General features: G+C 40.0%; 1 protein-coding gene and 1 pseudogene across 3 annotated transcripts in view; one reads left to right on the top strand and one right to left on the bottom strand.

Annotated features, from left to right (window-relative positions):
* Window positions 1-9135: 9135 nt before the first annotated feature.
* On the top strand, window positions 9136-11459 carry LOC147427581 (uncharacterized; annotated as a pseudogene).
* Window positions 11460-17236: 5777 nt separating this feature from the next.
* The window catches only part of APC2 (anaphase-promoting complex/cyclosome 2), a 175235-nt gene continuing 168422 nt past the window's right edge, over window positions 17237-24049 (bottom strand). For 2 of the 3 annotated variants that reach the window (XM_086497066.1, XM_086497065.1), the window contains 9 exons: window positions 21323-21742; window positions 21035-21236; window positions 20527-20898; window positions 20306-20425; window positions 20147-20235; window positions 19975-20056; window positions 19422-19616; window positions 18744-18812; window positions 17237-17758 (listed from right to left, as the gene is read on the bottom strand). In XM_086497066.1, the coding sequence (XP_086353192.1) occupies window positions 17636-17758; window positions 18744-18812; window positions 19422-19616; window positions 19975-20056; window positions 20147-20235; window positions 20306-20425; window positions 20527-20898; window positions 21035-21236; window positions 21323-21742 (1672 nt within the window). In that variant the 3' untranslated portion in view covers window positions 17237-17635. The other variant, XM_086497067.1, reaches the window with a different exon arrangement.

The raw sequence follows: 24049 nt of genomic DNA, 5'->3' as shown, positions 1-24049 counted from the left end.
AGGAGAAGCTCAAGGACTCCATAGCCACACACCTCAAGAGCTCTCACCAAAGAGTGCTCTCAACAAATGCCTTATGTACCTAGGGTAAAAATATAACTGCCTTATGTACCTAGGGTAAAAATATGCAATGTTCGGGCACCCAAGGCCTTTAGGGCTCCACCACTTACTGAATCTGCAACCTAGGCACAGTAACTGACCTATTCTTTACAGCTTGGAACTCCCATTGAGCCTGTAACACATTCAAAATATTACAATGGCTTGAAATAAATTGGGAATTTACAATACGTGACCATTTTGAAAAAACGTGGAAAAATGTGCAAATCCAATCTTTACTGCTTCTTTGTATTGATCTCTGATGTGTATCCATACGTCTTCATTTTTAGCAGCTTCTGTTAATTGACGTTGACTTAGTTAACATTCCCCCCTTCCGATTTTAGTGCCCGTCCTTGGGTACTATTGAAAAGTGTCCGTGGAGGATATGGAAGGTTTTTTGATTGGTTGTTGATGGACTGATTGTCTTCATTTGTCATTGGATTTGTTGATGAGGTCAATTTGCTGCAGTATCTTCATTGATCCGAATATGTATGTTGTGAGAGATAATGTTGCATTTGTCTCTCGTAATAGCATAATGATGAGGCTATTGTTTATTTATGAATAGTATGTACAAGGGAAGTAGAATGATGAGGTTCTAAATTAGGGTCTAATACCTGGATGACCAAAGGGAAAAAACCCAGTGGGAAAAAAGTGCCTTTGGGATACGCACATTATTGGAGTACTTATTAGCATGGAAAATATTAATAAAGTACTTCATGGATTATTCACTGATAGATATGGAATTAAAAAATGTGATATCCGTGGAAGTGTACTGGGCCGACGCCAATTTACCAAAGTCAACAACAAGCGATGGGGAGCGTTGGGCAGTCACCAAGGCCGCTATTCACTCGGTGCTGACTCCACTATTGCATGCAATTATTTTAACCCGAGGTCATTACCAAGCGATAGGGAACGTTGGGCACTCCCCAAGCGTCCTATTTGCCCCGTATTAACTCAACTGTCATATATAATGACTTTAAGAGCAAGGTCAATACCAAGCAATAGGGAGCGTTGGGCAGTCCCCAAGCTTCCTATTTTCCCAGTAGTGACTCAATTGTATTTTGGTAATCACATTACCATGGTCTTCATTGTCGATTACACCAAGGTCAACACCAAGCAATAGGGAGAATTGGGCAATCCCCAAGCCTACTATTCGCCCAGTAGTGACTCAACTGAATTTTGCCTTTCTGTTGTCAGTTATCATGCCCGAAGGTCTTTGACGTCGCCTGTAATGGCTTTAACATCAAGGTAAACTCCAAGCGATAGGGAGCGTTGGACAGTTCCCAAGCCTCTTATTTGCTCAGTAGTGACCCCACTGCATGACTTGTCGGATACAATGACATTGGTTTGTTGCTTGTTGTAGTCCACTCAAGGTGCATAGGTGGAAGAAAAAAGAGTGTCTAATGCATATGTCCAATGATGGAACATCCTATTTATGCATACACAGAAATGCATGAAAAACAATATGTTGTGCAAGAAAGATTTTGAGGGGTTCTTTAGAAAGATGGTGTAGCTATAAAAGCATATGATATGGCTTTGCAAGCTGGCATCCTTTTAAGAATGGTTTTTGTTGACGATGATATGTGCTCTCATCTTACTGTGCACTATGCGTGAGTATTGGACTCTACCACACTCCACCATTTGTAAGTTAATAGACTTCGACTCTTATGCTCATCTCTTCCAGCATGAGAAACATGAGTTTAGATATGCTCAACTCTTCCAGCTTGAGCGTAAGCCTATTAACTGTGACCCTTAGCATAGAGTTTAATATGACTTGAAGCTTTGGGACTAATGCTTTGCTCATTTTATGGCTCAGCAGCCAGACTCTGACTATGCCAAAGAGTGTTTTTTGCACTTTGGCGACTTGAATTTTTACATTCTTGTGCTTACTACAAACATTCTTCAGGTAAAAGTAAGCTTGAATCCTCAAAAAGAGGATTAGTGAAGGACCAAGTTGGCATTGAAGGTTTCTTTTGCTATACCTGTTTTAACTTCTTCAAATATGCATTCGTGCTGGTTGGGTTTTCCTTCTGTGACTGTGAAGACTCCACTATCTGTTTGATTCTCCAATTAGCCCTATTGATAGGAGTTTTTGATGTTGTTGTAGGCCTTTGTTCACTATCGGCATTTGACTTTTGACTAGGAGCATTGGAAGACTTAGGAATCCAAATCTTTTGAGGACCTTTGTAACTCCTTTGTTGACTTTGCTTCATTCTAGGTCTTGTTGAGCTCTTGAGATCTTCATGCAGGTTTCATGTAGTTGCAGTTGGCTTGTGGTTGACTGGTAGCCAAATCTTTGTATAGCCTGTGTAGAATCCTTGTCCAAGAGGAACATTCTTTGAGATCCATCTTTGTTCTGTCTTCTCTTGAGAGTTGTGGTTGACTTTAGCATCTTTCGATTTTTTTTGTTGTATACCTGCTTCTTAAGTATCTTAGGATTTTTTTTGTTGTATACCTGCTTCTTAAGTATCTTAGGATATTGTTGATGTTGATACCTTGTGGGCCTTCTTTCTTGGGAGGGACTTGAAGTTACTTCATATGCTCTAACATGCGGTTTTGGTACCCATATCTGTCTGTTACCTCCATAGTACTCCTGTTTGCATTCTGCATTTCTAACATCTTCTGGGCCATTGGCATTCCCATTATGATGTCATCTAGCATATCTTTTGATGTGATCACGCGGAATTGGGCTGTGATGATATCTGAACTTACTTCAATGGTAGTGGAGATGATTCCCCAACATTCTGCTCGTTTGTCTCCAGATATGCTCACAAAATCAAGAGCATCTTCCAGTTATGGTTGGCCACATCTTTTCCAAGTGTGAAAAGACATGAGATTCTTGTCCAGCTGAAAATCTAGCTTTTTTTCTCTTGACAGCTTTTCTTCATTTTCACTGGTGATGTTGCACTTGATATTCTCAGGATTTCTTTTTGTATTGATTGATTCTGTTGTGGCAGTGTCCTTGGGTTGAGCTTTTTCTGCATTTTCTTTGCTTTGATCACCTGCTTCAATCAATGTTGACTCCATTGGCTGTAATATTGCACCTTTTTGCAATTGTTGAGCATTCTCCTCCTGCATCTAAGTAACCTTTGATCTTAGAAGATCCACTCTACTTTCTGGAAGAATCTGTCTCTTTGGAGGAGATTTTGGTGGTGACCTTTGTATAGCTTTCTGGACTTTAGCTTTCATTGATTCTGACTTTTTTATCACCTGTTTTGGTAGCTTGAGCTTTGTATCATCTTCAGATAGTCTTTGATTTCAGTCGAGCCATCCATAGGGGTTTGTACTAGGTCATGATCTTGCTGGTATTCGTTACCATGTGCATCTTGATATGTATATGTGACTTGATCACATGTAACTGTTTGAACACTATTGGACTTGTCGGCTTTTGACTCTGACTTGTGGAGATCAGTTGAAACTTTTATCCCTGATGATCTTCATATAAGCATTTGTCTGTAGACTTTTATAGAATCTGGGTCAATTGGAAACTTCCAACAACCATATAATCTTTCAATGGTTTCTATCTTGAAGGGGTCTGTTGGCTAGAAGCTCTAGGGCTTCTAATTGGTGTAATATTTCCTCGTACATAAGCTGAGCTTGCTGGATTTGCAGCTCTCCCCTTCCTAGGGTGATCACTATAGCCTGCTTCATTGTAAGAGTTCAAAATTGTTTGGCTGATTTAGTCTCACCTTATGAGACTCTGAAGGTACACTTTGGGTAGCACTGTTGACATTTGACATTTGCAGCTCTCCCCTTCCTAGGTTGATCACTATAGCCTGCTTCATTGTAAGAGTTCAAAATTGTTTGGCTTTGATTTAGTCTCACCTTATGAGACTCTAAAGGTACACTTTGGGTAGCACTGTTGACATTTGACATCTATGAACTTTCTGCATAGTTTCCTATGTATCTCCTTGAAACATGACAAATTATTCCCCAAGTTAATTAGCATTATCTTTGCCCTAATATTGTCTATCCCATGGGTCTCCTAGGATATGAGCTTCTGTGGTTTGGCATCATAGATGCTAGACTCTCGTCTATATCTACGATTGTTTTGGTCAAAGTATATGTTCGTTTGGTCACAACATCGAAGCTTGATTTCCAATGGAGGAGAGTTTGGCTCTAAAAAAATTTCTGGGTTCACCTGGGTAATATCCTTAAGCTCTAGAGAGGATGGGCTATAATAGATTCTTTCGTCTGAAATGAACCATCCTTTTTTATCTATCATTGGACGCACTTCTATGAGCTGGTATGTGGGCCGTTCAAACACTGGTTGATCCTTTTTGTACAGTTTCCCTTTTTGGTCTACATAGTGTGTATATGAATGATGCGTACCATACAAAGCTAACATCATTCTGTCTGATGTGTCCCTTAGACTCGTGAATGATTGCACACTTGTGGTAGTGGATGCAAAATCATTTTCAAACCTAACAGTCTTTTCAACATTCGGTGATATCTCGACACCTTGATCAAATTCATGCAAGAATTTTTTGTTTAAAGAATCAATTTTAGGCTTTTCAGGTGCCTGTACATCTTTATGCTGATTTTGAATTTGGAGTGTTTTTACTAGTGATTCCATTTGTAATGCAGAATCATCTCATTGCATTAAAAGTGACGAATTAAATGCACTTACATCGAGATTCGCATTTCCAATTTGCTTTGTACCTTGCTTGGCAATTGATGTATCCCTGTTGTCTGGATTTCTTAGACAATCTTAAGAAAAATGTCCACCTTTTCGTCCACAATCTGAGCAATACGCCATGACTGGTGGTATATACTGGCTCTATCATGTCAAGCTCTAGCTAAAAAGTTTCTGTTTCTATGCTTGCCAAGTTGCATCTTCTTTCAAAACAATTAGCATCAAGCTATAGACTGCTTCATCTAGACCTTTGTACCGTCTTTGGCTTGGTTTTCCAATTAGACTGCCTTCATTTGGTTGATCTGTTGGATCTTGCAATTTTGGCTCTCGACAATAGATCTGACCACTGTAATCCATGTACAATGATCCTGATTGCATATGCACTAAATGGATGATTTGCTGGTTTGTGCAGATTTTTGGATAACCACTTGGGTTGACTTTTTGAACTTCTATCTGCACTTCATCTTTGAGCTTGCAATACCTGGCTCCACTGAAGTCTGTGAACATTTGGGAGTTCTCTGAATCTGGCTTTACTCTAATCAATAGGATCTTGGCTCCTGTGTTGCTTTTACTGGTCATAAGATACCTATGACCTTATGAATCTATGTACAAGAATTTATTCCCATTGTACCCATATAGCTGCAGAATCTGCTTTGTTGCAGTTGTGCATGTGTTGCCACTGCTACTAGCTTGCTCTGATGTACTTGAATTTTCGGCTCGATTTGAATCCATGTTGACTTGTTCTGTAAAAACTGTCTCCTAGGAGATTTTGGTATCGATTAGCAGAATTTCTCCTGCTTTGGTTTCGATTAAATTGCTTTAGCCAAAGCACTTTTGCAGTTGATTGCTCGTATACTCACAAGACTTGATTAATTCTAGCTCGATAATTTCAAAATTAATTGCAATCTTTTGAAACAATGAAAAACTGGGCCTTGAAAAGATTAATCTGCAATCCACTGTGATTTGTCAATTTTAGCTTGATTTTGACAAATTCAAAAATTTATCTGCCCCTCACGGCTTCGATTTGACCGTTTTCAACTTTTTGCGGCTATTCGGATTCTCTTCGGCACAGTTTGCTTGATTTGAGGTGTTTGCTCGGTGTGCGATACTCTTCCCGCCTTTGCTTTTCGGCTTTTAATTTGCTCGTTGTGCTTTTTCAGGCTCTTTCTAATTTTTTCTGGCTTTTCTGGCACTTTGGCGACTTTCTTTTTATTTTTCTAAATTTTTTTGTAAAATTTTGAATTTTCTAAATTTTTAGTATTTTTATGATTTTTTTTGGGAAAGCTTTGATTTTTTAGGAAATTTTTCTATTTTTTGGGGTTTTTTAAAGGTTCTATGGATTTTGTGATTTATTTTGTTTTTTTTTTCGACCAGTTTATGAATTCTTCGTGACTTTTAATGAATTTTCTATGATTTTTGGTGAGTTATCTGTGTACTTTTTTTTAAATTTTTATGAGTTTTTAAAAGATTTTTTGGTGAGTTTTTCTATTTTTTGTGTGATGGAATTTAAAGGGAATGAAATGAAATTAAAATGAAAGTGAAAAGAAACAAAATGAAATGAATAAAATACAAAAATCAATGACAAAAAAAACAAAAAGACAGGGCTCCACAAAAAAAGAGAAAGAAGACTACATGAAAAGAGAGGTCCTTTTTTTTTTCTTTTGTGTGTCTTCTTGTAGGTTAATGAAGTGTGTGTGCAGGGGTGTGTTCACGCATGTGTGTATGTGTGAAAGACAGCGAAAAAGAGAAAGTTAAGAGAGACTGCACGTGGGTTGCATATGTCGGGGCTGATTGCGGAGGTAAACGAAAAGGCGGCCCGGTTATGCGCGCAAAGGAGAGACAATGTCAGGAGGTGTGTGTGTGCTGACAACGAAAAATGCGGGCGGGGTTTGGCATGTAGCGAGGAGAGAAAGTGAGTTAAAGAGAGAATGAGAGGGGTGTTAATAATCGCTATGTGAGAGGGGGAGGAGAGAGAGTGAGGGGAGGAGAGAGAAGGTTAATAATCGAAGTTTTGGCAGGGGAAGGAGAGAGAGAGAGAGAGAAAGCTAGAGAGAGAGAGTTGGATGAGGGTGGGTTCACATGGAAAGGGAAGAAGAAGAAGAGAATTTTAACGTAGGCGGAAATTATCCCAGCAGACCATAAAGATCTATCCGCTACGGAGAATTTTTATGCGCTGAAAAGCCCTGGCGTCGCAACTAGAACTGGTCATTTTATTATTTCCAAACGTCCAAAAATGCCAAAAATAGGCCGAAATCGCTAAAATTCCTCCGAAAATCCAAAACATTATTAGAAAAGTCCAAAAAATTTCCAAAAAATTCTAGGAATCTTAGAAAATCATCGAAAATCACAATCAAACAATTTCGACACGCACAAGAACACCAAAAATAGCAGTTTTTACAAAAAATGCCAAGTTCGAACAAAATCGTTAACCCGACCCCCGGAAATAGCAAAATGCTCAAAATTTGGCAAACGAAAGCCCAAATGCGCCCAAAATCAAGCCGTTAACACATACTCAAAACAACTTGTAAAGATCGCAAAATATCAAATTTTTATGGAATTAAGCAAATATTAATGCGAAAATTAGCAAAAATTACCAAAAAATTGCTAGAATTATCCAAAAAATACCCAAACAATTTCTAAAAATACTCTACACATTGGGGAATAGTGCAGCCAAATAAAATAACACAAATCACATCAAATCAATTGCCAAATAATTTCATCAATAAAATCAAGACTAAGCAATTAAACCGACAAAATTATCGACAAATTTAGGTCAAAATTTGACGCAATTTGAAATGTGTAAATCCCTGTTTTGAGCACAAAAATGCAGAGATCAATCATTATACACATCAATCATGTAAATTTTACACTTTTTAGGCACACACACTCCAAAAAATTGGCAGTTTTTACCAATCTTTAGGTGCGCACACAAAAGGGTTAAACTTGTCGGATTTGCAATGTGACTTCATAGATCATTACTTGGGCATGAACACAGCACGAATCAATCATCAAAATTGAAAAATCATAACGCACACGTTGATTTTTAGGTGCACAAACATGGGCAAAATAGTGCACACACACCTAAAATTAGCATACACACACTCAATTAGAAGCACACACACTTGAAATTGACCGTCCAAGCATACAATTAACTCAATTAGGCACCCAATTAGCAACACACATTCATCAATTAGCAATTGAAACTTGTCAAATTCATGCGCCACCAAATCTTAAAAATTTCGGCATTACGACGACGTGAAAATGAATAATCGAAAAATTTTCAATCCATAACATCGACATTGCATTGCGTCAACATAGCATAGCATTACATTGCATCATGGTGGGATCTCTACACAATTCTACACATCTTTAGATTCTAGGGAGGTTGAGAATACCACCTTAATTACCTTTCCATTGAAGATCAATTGAGTGGCCAAATGCTCCAATCCTTCATAGTAAATCAGTAAGTTAGCAAAAATAAGTCAAATTAGCAAGGGGTTAGTGAAAAATTAGACTGTGTAAACACACAATTGGCAAGATACGGTGACACATTAGGGAATTATGAATACATTGGTAGCTCTCTCTCTCTCTCTCTTCCTCTCCACTCTCTCTTTCACTCCCCATTTGTCTCCCTCCTCCTCTCCCTCTTTCTCTCTCTCTCTCTCTCTCTCTCTCTCTCTCTCTCTCTCTCTCTCTGTCTATCTCCTTACTTCCCTCCCTCCCTTTGTCTCTATCACTTTCCTTCCCCGCCCCCCCTCTTCTCTCTCTCTCTCTCTCTCTCCCCGAAATTTGGGGCAAAACAGCTATTACACAATATGGAAAGAAGTGCACGCTCCATATATTCAAGGGTACTAATCCACACTCGACACTAATTAGGAATTGAATTATGAATCTTGTGTAAAGAGTAATTGTTTGGCTCAAAGTGAGTCTGATCTAAGTAAGTAGGTCATGATTAATGATTGCAACACACACTAGGTGTTCAACAAGCCCATGTTCGATTATTGTGATGGGAATTATATAGCCTTAGCTTGTATTATTACTGTAGATGCCATCAATGCCTACATTTTTGTGTGCAAGCTTTGCATGGAGCAAATAATTAGAGGTGAACAAATTATTTTGTAGCACCATGCTGGAATGTCATCATACTCTCTACCTGCCATCAATGCCTACATTTTTGTGTGCAAGCTTTGCATGGAGCAAATAATTAGAGGTGAACAAATTATTTTGTAGCACCATGCTGGAATGTCATCATACTCTCTACCTCCCTCTTTCTCCCCCCCCTCCCCCGCCCCTCTCTCTCTCTCTCTCTCTCTCTCTCTCTCTCTCTCTCTCTCTCTCTCTCTCTCTCTCTCTCTCTCTCTCATCTCAAGTGGGCAAGAGAGAGGAGGGCAATGTAGGTTGTAGCAATGGTAGGAAAGAGTGTCCCCTTCATGCTATTACTAATGTTGAGCATCAACCTTCCCTATGTCATTGATGGAAGAGCATCACCTCGCTTGCTGAATGACAACTATAGCTATGTACGAGCCACCTTCCACTTTTGGAGGCTCTTTGAGTCTCTGGAAGCTCTTCTCCATCTTCAAGAGGCTTGGGGCTCATACAGCTCTTTGTCCCCTTTTGGTGGAGATTTTGGGTCTCCGTCTGGGTTAGGGTTTTCACAGCCACCATCACCACAAGAAGAGTAAGAATTCCAAGAGCCCTAGCAATGGATCCTCTTTCTCAGGCTCCTCCCCTCATCATTGAGAAGCTCTCCCAGATAGACCCCGCCCACTCCTAACGGGGAAATCTCCCTTACTCTTGATGTGGAAATATCCCCAAAATATACATTGCCTTCTACATTGACCCCACCTTATGGAAGCGGGGGACCAAGCTTTGGCTCCTCTGTTGACGTGGGGAATCTCAGTGCTCGAAAAAAACCTAGGCTTAGTGTAATCCCACCTACAAATTTTGAAATTTACCTATAGATTTAATATTTGAAGGTGAGAAAACCTACAAAATTTTGAAAAAATTAGTGTATTTGGTGTTAAAACCTTCAAATTTTGTCAATTTACCTCTGTTGTTTCATATATGTAGGTTAGCCAAGTTTTTGGAAAAATGTTTTTTTTGAGCACTGGTGGGGATGCCTTCAACACCTTATATTGGGTCGTCCCTATCATCTCAAAGCATTAGGGGTGCCCATTTTCTTTCCAAGCATTGGCTCTTTGGACATCACTGGGTAGCCCATTAGATCTCCTCTCATTGGCTTGCCTCTAACCTCTCTATAGGGTGGCGGCTCGTCTTTGGGTCCTAGATGTGGAGATGGGTCCTGTAATTTTTGGAAGAAGCACTTTGGGAAGTTCCCCAACCTTCTTTCTGGCCTAGAAACAATTCTGAAGCTCTTTGGCAACCATGCTGGGTAGGTTTTTGGAACTTGGATGATGGCGGTGGTGGTGTTGGACAAATCCAATATGCGGATGGCAACAAGTCCTGGGCCAAGCAAGGCACCACCGCCCTCCTTAATTCCTACACTATGGTTGGCTTTGCCTACACTCCCAATCAAGTGAACCGGTCCTTCCAAGCTGCTCTCTTTGAGGAAGCAAATCTTACTGCAACTTTTATCCTTTGTATCTTTATTATAGGCTTCAAATACCAATTATTAGAACCAAAAGAAAAGAGAGAGAGAGGGAGAGAGAGAAGGGGAGATATATAAATAGATAGATTTTATTATTATCGTCGGAGGTCAAATATGACATATGGGACCAAGGTTACATGTGATGTAGTATGTGTGTGGTTGATGAGTGACTCTCGATGCTCCAAAATTGTGGTGAGGAGAGTCACAATGGAGAGCCCACACTATGGTTGGGAGACGAAATTGTGTAAGTCTAAGTCATGGCTAAAAATGTGAGGGAAGCAAGTTTGGATGTGTGTGTGTGTGTGTGTGTGTGTGTGTGTGTGTGTGTGTGTGTGAGAGAGAGAGAGAGAGAGAGAGAGAGAGAGAGAGAGAGAGAGAGAGAGAGAGAGAGAGAGAGAGAGAGAGACCCTCACACTCTTATCTAGATGAGACAATATATTTTTAAGTTGAGTTGGCTAGAGCTCTATACACACACAAGTTCTCTTTTAAGAAAGTCAGGCTTCCACATGGCTGATTATCTATCTTTCTCTCAAAAATATTCATTTGGAATATCAACAGGATAAAAAACCTCATTTGGTCTTCCTTTTTCCCTCGCCATTTTATGGCATCACTCACCTAGCACCAACTGACTTATACATCTTTATATACTCACATGTGGTAACCTCACATCTCTGATGCTACTTCATAAAAGCATCGCATGACATGCACATGGTTAGAAGTAAACGTGAAATTCCTACTTATGGTCGTGTTCATCTTATAATATCAAAATAGAGTTTTGGCCGCCTTGCATAGTAGGTTAACACACACACACACACAGACACACACACACACACACACACACACACACACACACACACACACACACACACACACACACACACACACACACACACACACACACACACACACGCATGTGCGCGCACACACACACACACACTCTTTGTCATTATACTTGGCTATTGGCAGCCAAACCAGACGGGTGCCCTTCAAGTCGACCCCTTCATTTTGAGCCCAAATTTTGATATCCATTATTTTTTTGGAAAGTTTTTGTAATTATATGAGAGTCTCTAATTTTATTCAGATCACCTTGAGTCTGCTTGTGCTATATCCGAGTTGAAATGAGTATGAGCCTTGTAAAGTCAACCACTGGCCAACAGAGCCCTATGTTTAAAACTCATTTTGTAAATTGGAAAAGGGATACTTATCATTATCAAAGTCTTGAGTTTTGGAGCGTATGACTGAGGGCGGCTACTCTCATATACCTTGTAACCATCAAATCTTGAGCTCTGGTAATCACATTTTGATTCCAAAACTTGCTATGTGTTCCTTGTCTTTTGCTTTTTCATTCAAGTATATTAATTGTCGATTCTGTTGTGGTTTACAACTATGTGATAGTAGGCTAAATTTGTTGTTTTGAGCATGTCAATGATTGTTTTTTGATATTCCGACCATAGGAGAATGATCCTAGACCCTAGGGAAACCTTTTTGGTATGTTTTGTTGAAGATTCCAGGACCTTGATCATGATTTTGGTACCTCATTGGATTGCAATTAAACTTGGTAGATTAGTGCCCCTAAGCGTTGTAGACCTCCTTCCCAAAGTTTCATAGCATTTGGACTTCGTTCGAGTGTTGAAAAGTGTTCATGAGTAAGTGCGGTGACATAGGACATAGGCAGCTTGCTTGATCCAAGAGTGATAGATTTGTTAGTGTTAGAGATATCATCATTTCGTAGGTTCATTTATTGAGGTTGACACCCTTAAAGAGTCTCCGTGCCCCATCCGAGTTGCTTCCTTGAGTATTGACATTACATTAGTTATAGAAAGCTATGCTATGGACGTCCGTAGTGGCGACCTGCTTTTGAAGAACTTCAAATCATGCAGTTAGAGCTATAGGCTAAACTACAAAGAGAAAAAGAAAATGTTGCCTACTATTACAAAGAAGCTCAAGATTTCAGCAAGGCAAACACCTAGCTACAAGTCGATCAACAACGGTTGGAAGAAGAGCGTAACAAAGAACACCAAAGAAATGTAAAGGTAGGGGAATCATATGGTGTAGTAGTCAAAATAACCCTCAAAATGTTTTTGGCGATACAGGACACACCAGCCCCCACCTCCACTTCATCAGCTACAACATCACAATGCAAGAGTTGAACACTCTCAAAGATCAGCTGACCCAAGAAAGATATGACTGGCGGATACTAACTGCTGGACATCGGGAAATTCAAAGCCAAAAGGACAAAGAGATCAAGCAAGCATGGCACATGTCATCGAGCTACAAAAGAAAGATGTGGCCATTATTGCCATAAAGGCTCAGACAATAGTAATGGATATTCTACCACCTGCATCTGGCAAAGAGCATGCAAGCATGGACCTTCCCCTTGTAGATCTGCCAAGAAATTCTACAGAGAGTGGATTACATGATTTTGAAGACACGAAAGACAGAAGAGATGTGAGGAAGGAAATACAAAGATGGATTTGGAAGTGCAAGATCCATCACACAAAGCCTATATGCAATATAAAGCTTAAATTTCTAGAAGCAACGACACCTTTGATGATATCACCTGATGAGGTAGTCAAAAATCATGGTCATGAAATGATCTCTCTCCCACTGATGAAGCAAGAATCCCTCCTTTGGAAGAAGAAAATGCTGCCAGCTCTGAAGCCAAACCAAAAAGGGGATTACAGGGATGTTCCTATAATTGTAGATCAAGTATTGACAATCTTTGAGAATCAACCCCTATGATGGAGGAAATGGTTTGAAAAGCATCCACATGATGAAACCAACTATAGAAACGCACCGTAGCATCTCAAGATCGATCCTCCTTTCTATCCTATCAATAGAAGAAAATCCTGGGATAACTTCTATGCATGGTAGAGCAAACGACCAATGGTGCTTAATTATCCAATCCTCACCAAACCACCAAACAACTTTCCATCCATAGAAAGGTTTATTGTGAACAACTTACAAGGGGTCATCACACATATGAAGGATGTCCCGGATTTGACATGCCAAATGCCGGTGAAGATTGCAAAAATGATAGTCACCTATATCACCACATTTGAGGATATAGAGGCAGCGAAACATCCCTGGAAAGTGTTCCTTGAAGGAACCAGAGGCTTATGCTAGAACCTCAAGACAGAGATTCCAAGTCACAACGTAACCATGGGGATGTATGTCCGAATCATGTTTTTTCCCTCTCACTATGCAGACTTTTAAGGAGGGATTCATGAGAGGGTTCTTCAAAATAAATTCTTCAATTTTCAACCTCATGATAAAAAATTTATTACCCACCATATAGCCTACCAAAGTGTGTTATGAACAATCCCTTCAAAGAACTGGAAGCAAATATTGAAATTGAAGCAAGAGTGAAGAAGTTCAATCTACTCACCTGCACACTCGAGAAGTGCACCCTGGATTATTAAAGACTCCCACAATTAGATAATCAAGCAACTACCACAGCAGCATCAAAGACAACATGAAGGCAATCCAGATGAAAATCAAGATAGTTTGCATGAAGAAGTGCAAAGACTAGGAAGGGGGAAATGTTGGCAGCCAAACCAGACGAGCAACCTTTAAGTTGCCCCCTTCATTTTGAGTCCCAAATTTTGGTATCCATTATTTTTCGAAAAGCTTTTGTAGTTATATGAGAGTCTCTAATTTTATTCAGATCACCATGAGTTTACATGTGCTACATCCGCGTTGTATAATTAATAATGAGTATGAGCAGTGTAAAGTTGGCCACTGGCCAAGAGAGCCCTAGGTATTAAATTCATTTTGTAAAGTGGGAAAGGGACTGTAATGGAATTGATATTTTACTAATTATTGCAGCTGACATGTGGAAAAAGCTTGACCGATCTAAGCCTATGCAAACAGATATATATTTCATGCACATTTTATTATTCAAGTGCTCTTTTATGAGCTTTTTCCATTTATGACCGGCCGGCCAGTTTGTACTCTCTTTGACCATTCAAGAAATCTATAAAGTAAATACGTGCAAGAGGGAATGGTCACTCTTGCACGGGGAGATTGCGTGTTATTTTTCTCTCCTCTCCTCTCCTCTCTCATTGTGCCAATGTAGCACTTTGTTCTAGGAGGTGCTTTGCACGTGCTCCCACTCTAACTCGCTCTCGATCTCTCTCTGTTCGTGTTGAGCGCGATTATGGATTTATGCGAGTTGTCAGGTATGTATATTTTTTAATTTATGGCTTGCTGTGTGCTATTTTGGGTATTTTGCACGGCTCTCTGTGTCTCCCTTTGTAGCAGTGGTATTATGGATACACTCTTGGATTCACAATAATCATAGATGTGAAGATCAATATTAGAGATTAGTCATGCTTACCTTAAACTTAATTATTTGTTGTTTGAAGTCATATGTAGGTGATTATCTTCAATTTCCTAAGATTATAAATGTTCTTGGATTGTTTAGTAATTTTGGATTATCATGGTTGTATAAAAATTTCCTTAGCGAGTACAATGGATTTTATGGCTAGTAAGATTAGGAGTGTAATTATGGTAAATTTTAGTATAGTAATATGGTAAAGCAATGCATGCCATTAATCTTCTCGGTGAAAAGAGAGATTAAGGCTATCGTATTTGCCTGTATTAGTGAGATTTAGAGTACAACTAGAAGAATAAGGAGAAGAAGTAGAGTAGCCGTTGTTTTTGGAAGAACACGCAAAGTACATGGAGAAAAATTATCTTTTGTGTCTATCTCTACGTAGGAAATTACCCCAAAAGGGCACCTGTAGCAAAGAGAGCATGAGTATCGATATACCATTTCTCAGTAGGAAACGATTTCAAGGTAGCTCAATACTACAACGCCGACCGTGTGAACATCCCGCTGTCGTGCAGCTCCGCTCCCATGCTAAGAAAGATGCCAAAAAAATACACATCAAGTTTATTTGAAGCGTACATGATTGATGAACAATGTTTAGGGCCTTGTAACAGGCCAAGTTTAATGCTGAATGTATGTCAAATGCGACTAAAAGGGCCAAAATATTCCTTAATGATGTCAAAAAGGACTATACTTGAAGTGAACACATATGGGATATTATGATCTAAAACTGTAGTGCTTGAAGTACTCTTCCGGCCTGTCTTTACAGATCATCGATTGGAGCTACAGTGCAAAAGTTATGGTAGTTTGAAGTTTAGTCGATTACAAATATGTACCGGATTGGGCAACTGCAATTGAAGGGACAAAAATGAAATGAATGCATGGGCTTGAGGTGCTCACTATGAGGAGCATGTCGGTCTTTACAGATTAGTGATCGGAGTCCCGATTGCCAAATATTGGCCGTCAAAGATTCACCGAGGGCCGGTTCCGTACCGGTCCGATCGGCTCAATTGGTGTTTCAATTGGGAGTTTTTGTCTTTCGTCCAAGTTTCAGAATACATGAGCATCAATTGTTTTGAGGAGTCTCGTGTTCGGAATGTAGTCTCTTCTTGGAATGCAATGATTGCGGAATTAACCCAACATTATGAATGCTGGTGAGTAAACGACGAAATACTCAAGAAGCTAAGCACTACTTTATTCGAGGCTTTCTTCCTACTTTTGAAGCTTTTGGGCGAGGTCGATGATGAACTCTGATAACACTTTGAATACGGTTGATGTTGTCTTCCAGCTCCGGAGACTTTCAAAAGGAGAGGAAAGCACTCTAAATATTTCAACCCATATCTGCTTATTGTTCCCACAATGCAGCTAATCCGCAAGAGTGGAGCATTCATTGTTTGGTTAAGCTCACAAAATAATTCTATCCATGGTTGCTAAGCAAGGGCTTCTCTTCCCATACAACCACTTGCGCTTGCATCTTCGTCGATGTAATTTATTTATAGATGCAAGCCAAATTTGGTGTATTTGCAGAATTGGAAATGTGTTTACTGAGCTTTTGCTTCTAGGAAACTACCTCTTGGGTTAATGTTGTAATTAAGGTAAAAAAGACTCTAGGATGCAAAGAAAAGTTTCTTTCAAAATGCAATCACCTATGCTTCCATCTTGAATGAATAAGGACTTTGCAACAACTTGGCAAAAGAATTTATAACAGTAAGGACTATTTCAAAAACATGCTTTTGGATGGCTCAGCCTACAACATTACACAAAATGTTATGATGAGATTGCTAGTCAACGATTGTTGAAACAAAGGTGTCTCACTTAGCAATAGTTTGTTTGACATGTAGGCCAAATTTCTAGTATTGATGAAGTCACAAAATGTAATCGAGAAGCTTCCTGTCTAGGATACTATTTCTTGAAATGCACTTATTGCAAGACGTGACAAATAAGGGCAAAGTCAAAAGGATTTCTGCTGTTTTTGGAGGATGCAAAGGAAGACTTTTTTCCAAATGCAATCACCTATTCTTGCATCTTGAATGCATCTAGCCTTATGCAACAACCTGCCATGCAGCATTGTGCGAGGAACTTACATGGGCAAACAAATTCTTGACTACATTGCTAGTGAGGGACTGTTTTAAAAACGTGTTTATGCATAGACAAGGTGGTTAGATCAACATGGATGTCCAAATAAGGGCAAGGGCAAAAGGATTTTGGCTATTTTTAGAGGATGACAAACATATCTTCTTTCCAAATGCAATCACTTATGCTTGCATCTTGAATGCATCTCACATGATGGAAGAATGCATGTCACCTTTTGAATGAAATTGCTATTGTGCAAGAAGCTAACATGGGCAAACAAGTTTGCGATGAGATTGCTAATTGGGATTCATTACAAAAACACGACTTGCTTGGCTCAGCTTTGCTTTAGAAACATGCCAAATGTAGTGTACAAGATGTTCACCAACCTTGTGTATGGTATGTCATCTCTTGGGTGATACATGTGTCAATATATCTTTCGCTCGAAGTAACTTTTTGTTGAATTCCCACACAAACTTTCATGCTTACCAAAAGAGAAGACAATAAAAACCATTGGCTGGGAATACACAACACTATTGGAGTGATACACGTGGCATGTTTAATGCCATGGAAGAAAGTTCTAGCCAATTAATTGGTTATTCAAAAAGGCTTGCTTCGAATGATTTTGAAAATATTTACTCTAAGCAGGGTGCCTCTGGGTACAAGAAACAAAATTGAACTGGGTAAAGCTATGTATAAGCTTCACTATATTGGAGGAATGCCCTCTTTTTTTTCCGGACTGTTCAAAAAATGCTACTTCCAACTCATTTACAACTTTGACAGTTTTTTCCACCATTCCGAAATTACAAATTTTAAAATGGAAAAAACCTGCAGTACATTAAGGACCTGCACAAATAGGCTCTCCGCTTCCCTTGCACAAAGAGCTCCTTTTACCTTATTGCTGACGCCGCCTATACAAGCCATCCCGTACCTCTAGCTTCTCTTCTGCCACTAGTCCAGACAAAAAGCCTTGCAGCTGCTGCAGAGATTTATCATATGGAGGGTCTGACACAAACATCTAGCACAAAGATACACACCCACAATTAAGTCATTATCTTTTTATAAACTTGGCTGATGCAAAACAACCAAAAGACGAGTTACAATTACTCTCAGAAGATCTCTCACGGTGTTCATCTCTTGGAATAGTTTCTCGTCCTTGTTCCAATATCCAATCCCTTATGGAATACCCTTTGTCCCAAAGAAATCTTGAAGAATGCAAAGTTTCCATTGAGTGTAGGCAGTTTCGGGATTTCTGTATAGTCCATAGAGCCCAATAGGAAAGTCTTGTGAATGCAGAGAAGTGTAAAAGAGAGTCCAGTAGCACAAATGACATCGGCAATGTTGGCCAAATTTCAGCACAAATGCAAACGCTCGTGTCCAGAGAACAGAATGACACTCATCTATAGCAGAGCAGCTAATTTAAGGGCAGATGCAACATGGTGAGAAGTACGATAACAGTCAAGAGGCAAGATCACAGCCATGCATCACCATAGAAATCTCGATCACTTATTGGCAGTTGCAGGATGCTTACAACAAGATGTCGGCAGGGAGAGCACAGGACCATGATAGAACTGGCAGAAAATAATTTAACAATGCAAGGAATACAATGGCACATTCACTATTTCAAATGTTAAGAATGGGTGTTATGATGGCTTTCTGACTCTCTGCAATAGTACTAGTCTCAAAAGTGCGATTGGGTAGAAAGGCTAGGCACACAGATTGTGAGGACCTGTATTTGCAGGCTTTAGAAGAAGCTCTTCTAATATGTAGTATGGAATACCTGCTCAATCTGGGCACCAAAATAAAATTGACGGACCACTACTTCACTCACCATCAGATTTTCCAAGATGTCTCACAAAGCTAGAAAAAATAGCTGGATCAATAGCAGAAAGTTAAGGCTGTGTCATGAGATTTATGTGTCACATTTGCGTTTGCAATGTCATTCTGTTTTTCTGAATAAAAAACAGCATGATGTGATGGAGCCAAAAACGAGAAACACTTACTTTCAGCATATTATGGATGCGATCCAGAGGTAAGGCATCGAAATTTGTTAGCATTCCCAACACATACGACTACACATAAGAAGAAAATGAAAACAAAGTCAGATAAGATGGATGACATGGTGAAAATATAACAAGCTAAAACTGAGAAAAACCTGCTAAAATACTGTCACTTTATTTCTTTCTAGGAATACATGCTGGCAATGCCCTTCCATATATGAGACTCTTGCACAATCAATACGGCATCTTTGTGGGACATCAACACACAGCTTTACAGCATATGGTTGCTTGCTATGTACAAGAAAATCCTGTAGTAATGCATTCAAAGACTCTATAAATCCAAGCATGTCCTGACGTGGCAAGTCGTGTCTGCAGTGTAAATGTTTGCGATGCCCTTACAAGGATTAGGCATTTATGTAAAGACACAGCCCTTCATGGTAGGAAATAATAAGTAGCTCTACCATATATCCTCTTTGCTGCACAAAGCAAAAGCCTGAAACATGACATTCACCTCTATACACCCTTAGCATGACTTCACTTGGAAACTGACTACTCATGATTTCTTCTGTTTCTATTCAGACCAAGAGTATTTTCTTTGACAAAATAACAAGTTACGATACTTAGTAGCCACCCGTTAAAATACAGTCATAAAAACATACAAATGAAGAGTTCTCAAATCACCTCATAAACATTCATCTCCTGTTGTAATTGATCTTCCATGGAAGCAACTGCACTCTCTCCATCATCTTCTCCCAAAAGCGGTACAGCTGTATCATTTGTGGCCACACCATTTCGGCTTCCCCCATCTCCGATGTTTTCAATGATGGTATAGTACAGTTCCCCAGGTTTATCACCTAAAGACTCCAAAAGAACTCCCTGATAACAAGCACAAGCTCAAAGTCTGTTGGGGATTTGCAGAGTAGAACATATGACCACAATATTGGTGAAAGATGGTGCTTGACCTACAGCCGCTCATCTCTAAATTAAACACATACAACATACAACCACTATAGTTAAAAAGAGCTGAACCTACATTCAACATACAACTGCTATGATAAAGTGCTGTGGACCTTTCCCTACTACCATTCACCCATTCAAAACCCAGCTCTTGACTCTTCACCAAGGTCTGCCATAACTCAATTGAAGAGTAAAATTAAACTGATCTGCTCTGTTAAGGAAAGACCCTGTTTGAATAACAGAACTTAGAGTTGAAAAGCCGCCCATGCTGTCTAACCTGATTAACCCAGAGCATGATTCGACGGCGAAGGGTTGAAACAGGCACTCCTAGGGCAGAGGCAAGGTCCGTGGCTGCCCAACTAGTATAAAAAACATCATGATCAGACCATCTTACATTAGCACCACCATTTCTTTCACAAGAGCAATGTCAAAAGTGCAAAAACACCAACCTAGCATGATCTTCAAACAGCATAATAATAGACGCATGCATGGGTGACACCATAAATTGAGCTGCGCGATCCTCAAATTGAAGTTCCAACTACACAGAGTTCAAAGAAAAAATTGTGAATTCAACTGAAAGCTCAAATTTTGGAGAAATCCAAAAATACCTTCACAATGCCAAGATGCTTTTTCCACTGAAGCTTGCGGGGAGTTTTTAGTGTATGGTATCTCTGTGCGTAATCTTCAAGAAGATTATCCACCACATCTGGAATTTTTATGTTCTCTACCTGCAAAATATCCAAAGCAGACCCGTAATGTGAAAACTGAGCACATGGTGAAACGTTGGCTCTTCAAGGTAGCTAGCTATAGGGCTGAAAAGCTTTGACACCTGGAAAGGAGGCCAGAATAGTGAGGAGATAATAGTAGCATTGACAGCTTCTAGGGATAAATCTTTCTCGACTGGTTCCTCATTGGCATTAGAAGAGCTTCCAGGTGGTTGTTCTGACTGTGAAAACACTCCCCTGGCTCGTGCAACAAAAGCTGCTAGCCGTGATCCAGGATCTGCAGTTCTGGATATGGAAGTCACACTTGGTGTATTTTGAGCTGCTGAGCTGCCTAGAAAAGCTTGCAGCTGCATTTTGTTGGCCCTTGGAGATGTTGCAACTGTATTAGCTTTAATATTTGAGTTAATACGCTTTGAGTCTGCAATATCCTTCAGCATGATTTCACAACTGTGCATGCTGTTCTCTCCAAATCGCAGCTGCAATGACATATTCACATTCAATACAGCAGTATCGGAGCTTGTTTAACTTAATAGCATGGCATGGCACTCATGAGCTATTTAGATGAAACTTTTGTCCTCCTAATGCAAATAGAAAGTATGAGTGACCTGGTACCTTCAGAAGTTCTAGGGTACGAATTTCCCGATCTATATCATAATCTGATTTACTGAGAAGCTTTTCCGCCAACATTATACGATACTCATTCACAAATAGCTCCTTAGACCCATAAATACCAACCAACATTCCAATAATATCCATTGACCTTCTACTCTTACTTGTTCTAGATGGATCTGCTTCTACAGGGTCTGGCTCCCAGCTGTCAGGATTGAACATTCCAACATATGAGAATGGGTCTACCACACTGTCAGTCAAAATGGCTTTGTCAAAAGAAAATTTGCCTACCGTTCAGCAGCTGTCCATGCATCCTCATCATCTGCAACTCCCTCATCTTCACTGTCGACATTGTCTATCACTGTTGCTCCTCTACTCAGCTCCTCCAACAGGCTCTCTCCAACCCCTCCAAGCGCAGTAGAACCACTGGCACCAGTGTCCTCTGTCAGCATTGTTACAATGCAGCGAATTGTGTCCTTCCGACTTCGTAGATATTCTCTGATTGGCTCTCCCACAGCCTCAAGGAAAACACCAGTGTGATCCATGGTGCGCAATGCTTTTATGGTAGAGATGTATTGAAGCAAGATATCAGTTGTAGCTGCACCAGCAGTAAGCAATCTATGCCGCAAAGCAGTACGAAATGACTCCACGAGCTTTGTGTGATGCCCTGTATTTGCCAGGCAGTGCCGTAGATCCTCTATAGCCGGCAAACTTAAGAAAACATGCATCAGTTGGCATACAGTATCCCATTGCAGTGACTTTTCAACAGAAGGTCCATAAATTACAAGCACCCTTGCACTTTTCACTACTTCCATAATCTCTTTTTTTATCTTAGTTGCACACAATGTAACGAGCACACATGCAGTGACACATGTACACATGGGACATGATGGAGATGATGACGACATCATTGATACCAACAATGATGAGAATTATGAAAGATGTAACAGCATCGACAACATTGATGATTTTGATGATGCATACTTAATGGCACCCAAACATCAGGTTGATCAAATACATAAGCATAAACATAAGGCCCAGGTCTCAGAGAAAAGTTCATGGTCTGGCAAATCATATCTCTAGTGAACTTGGCTTGCCAAACTCTTACACTGTGTAGGATTCGGGGGTGGCCTCTATTATAACACCTCCTAAATCCAAAATGGAAGATGAGGAAGAAACAACCCCATTCGAAGATACCTATGTGAAACTCCTCTCATAAAATTATCTTACCCTTGCTCGAAAACAACCCTGCCTAAACTCAACTAGCTTCCCTCTATACCCTAGCTATGATCAGTTTCACTAAAGGAAGCATAGAAACACTAAATTTTTGGAGAAAAAACGAGGAAAAATAAAGGAAAACCCGTGCTTTTTAGCATAAAAGCCACAAGCTTCAACCTATCTCAACAACCCTTACATATGCAAGATGGGGCTCCATAGCTACTCTGAAACATGCACATAAACTCATCAAAAACCATTCCAATCAAGATTATACACAAAATCGTAATATTAAGCCAGGAAAATTAGAAAACACCATGGAGAGCATGGGGAGCTACTCTCCATTCACATGTATAACAAAGGGCTTTTACTAAAAATCCTAAGCCGTAGACCAGCACACACAAGAGAGCTCCACTTCACAACTTTCATCGCCAAAGAACAACAAGAGGGGTGAAAGTGCAGAGATCCACACCGTGTTCATGGCCCTCTTGAGGAGAGACACACCCTCAAATCAAGCCGCACTACCCTTACACACACAGGCACCTCTCCTTTCAAACACTCACCCACCACCGCAAGCTGCAGCAACACAAACTTTCTCCTCCACAGATGAAACATCAACTCATTCACAACCAAAACTTGATGAAAACTTCCATTTTCTTTGTGGCTTTTGTGTACTTTGTCATTCTTTTGAGCCCCCACACTTGTATGTACAAAAACAAACAAAATTGTGTACCCCGCCAGTAGCCGTCACTCATCCATAGCGACACCTAGCGTACACCACATATGCACACCTTGTACATGAATGATTTGTGAAAATGAGACTTCCAAAAGAATCACAAAACATGGAAGTATGTCTTTGGGGTGGCCCGCATCATTTTGCAAAAACACGTCACAATGGTTACTTTACCTCCCCCATTGACTACCCACTTACTCGCCTCATGAGCTTGAAGAAATGAAGAGAGGAGAACACAAGAGAGAAGAGAAACACAATGCGAACAATGAGAATGAGAGAATGAGTGAGAATGAACCCAAGAGCAATCATTTCACAATAACTCAAGAGAGTGCTCATACAACTAGATATTTGAGAATGAGGGGCATGTGTCACTTATATATAAGAAAAATGGCCTAGAGTCTCAGAAATAGGAGGCGTCCCAATGTAGGGCTGACTAACCTCAATAAAATGCCACAACGCCAAAATACTGAAACGTGACAGAAACCCTAATAAATGTGCCACATCAGTCCAAAGATACACCACATCAGCATAGAAGCTAATTAATAAGGAAAATGGACTATTAAACCATATAGTGGAGGGCCATTGTGGCCATCAATCATGAGATGCAACCAAGAATGCCACCATCGTGGTGATGACATATCTCTAAACACCTCCTCTTCTGCACCAGATGGGTGGTCCAACACCACACTGCGGCTCGTCGAGGTAGAGGCTTGGTGAGTATGAGACAGAAACTTTGTGATGCTAACAATGAATTGCAGAGTTTACTACAGAGCCACAATGTGGATGTAAAGAACCAACAAGGGAGGTAGGAGAGGTGGTGGCGGTGAGACGCAGTGGAGGAGCTAGTAGAGGCTCAACAACTTCCACTATGGAAATGGATCGACACATTTATGAGATTTGACCAAGCTCCAATAGAATCAAAAGCTAATATTGTCTCATCAAACCGTTCATCATGAGAGAGAATAAAATCCCCCAAGAAGAATTCCAAAAACGAAACCTTTTGGAGCGAGAAGCAAAAGCACAAAATAAAATCCCCCAAGAAGAATTCCAAAAATGAAACCCTTTGGAGC

This window comes from Adiantum capillus-veneris, chromosome 23, assembly GCF_014529385.1.
Source record: "Adiantum capillus-veneris isolate H3 chromosome 23, ASM1452938v2, whole genome shotgun sequence".
Taxonomy (NCBI): Eukaryota; Viridiplantae; Streptophyta; class Polypodiopsida; order Polypodiales; family Pteridaceae; genus Adiantum; species Adiantum capillus-veneris.
The sequence above is the reverse complement of the archived record's forward strand: the minus strand, read 5'-3'. Positions and strand labels throughout refer to the sequence as shown.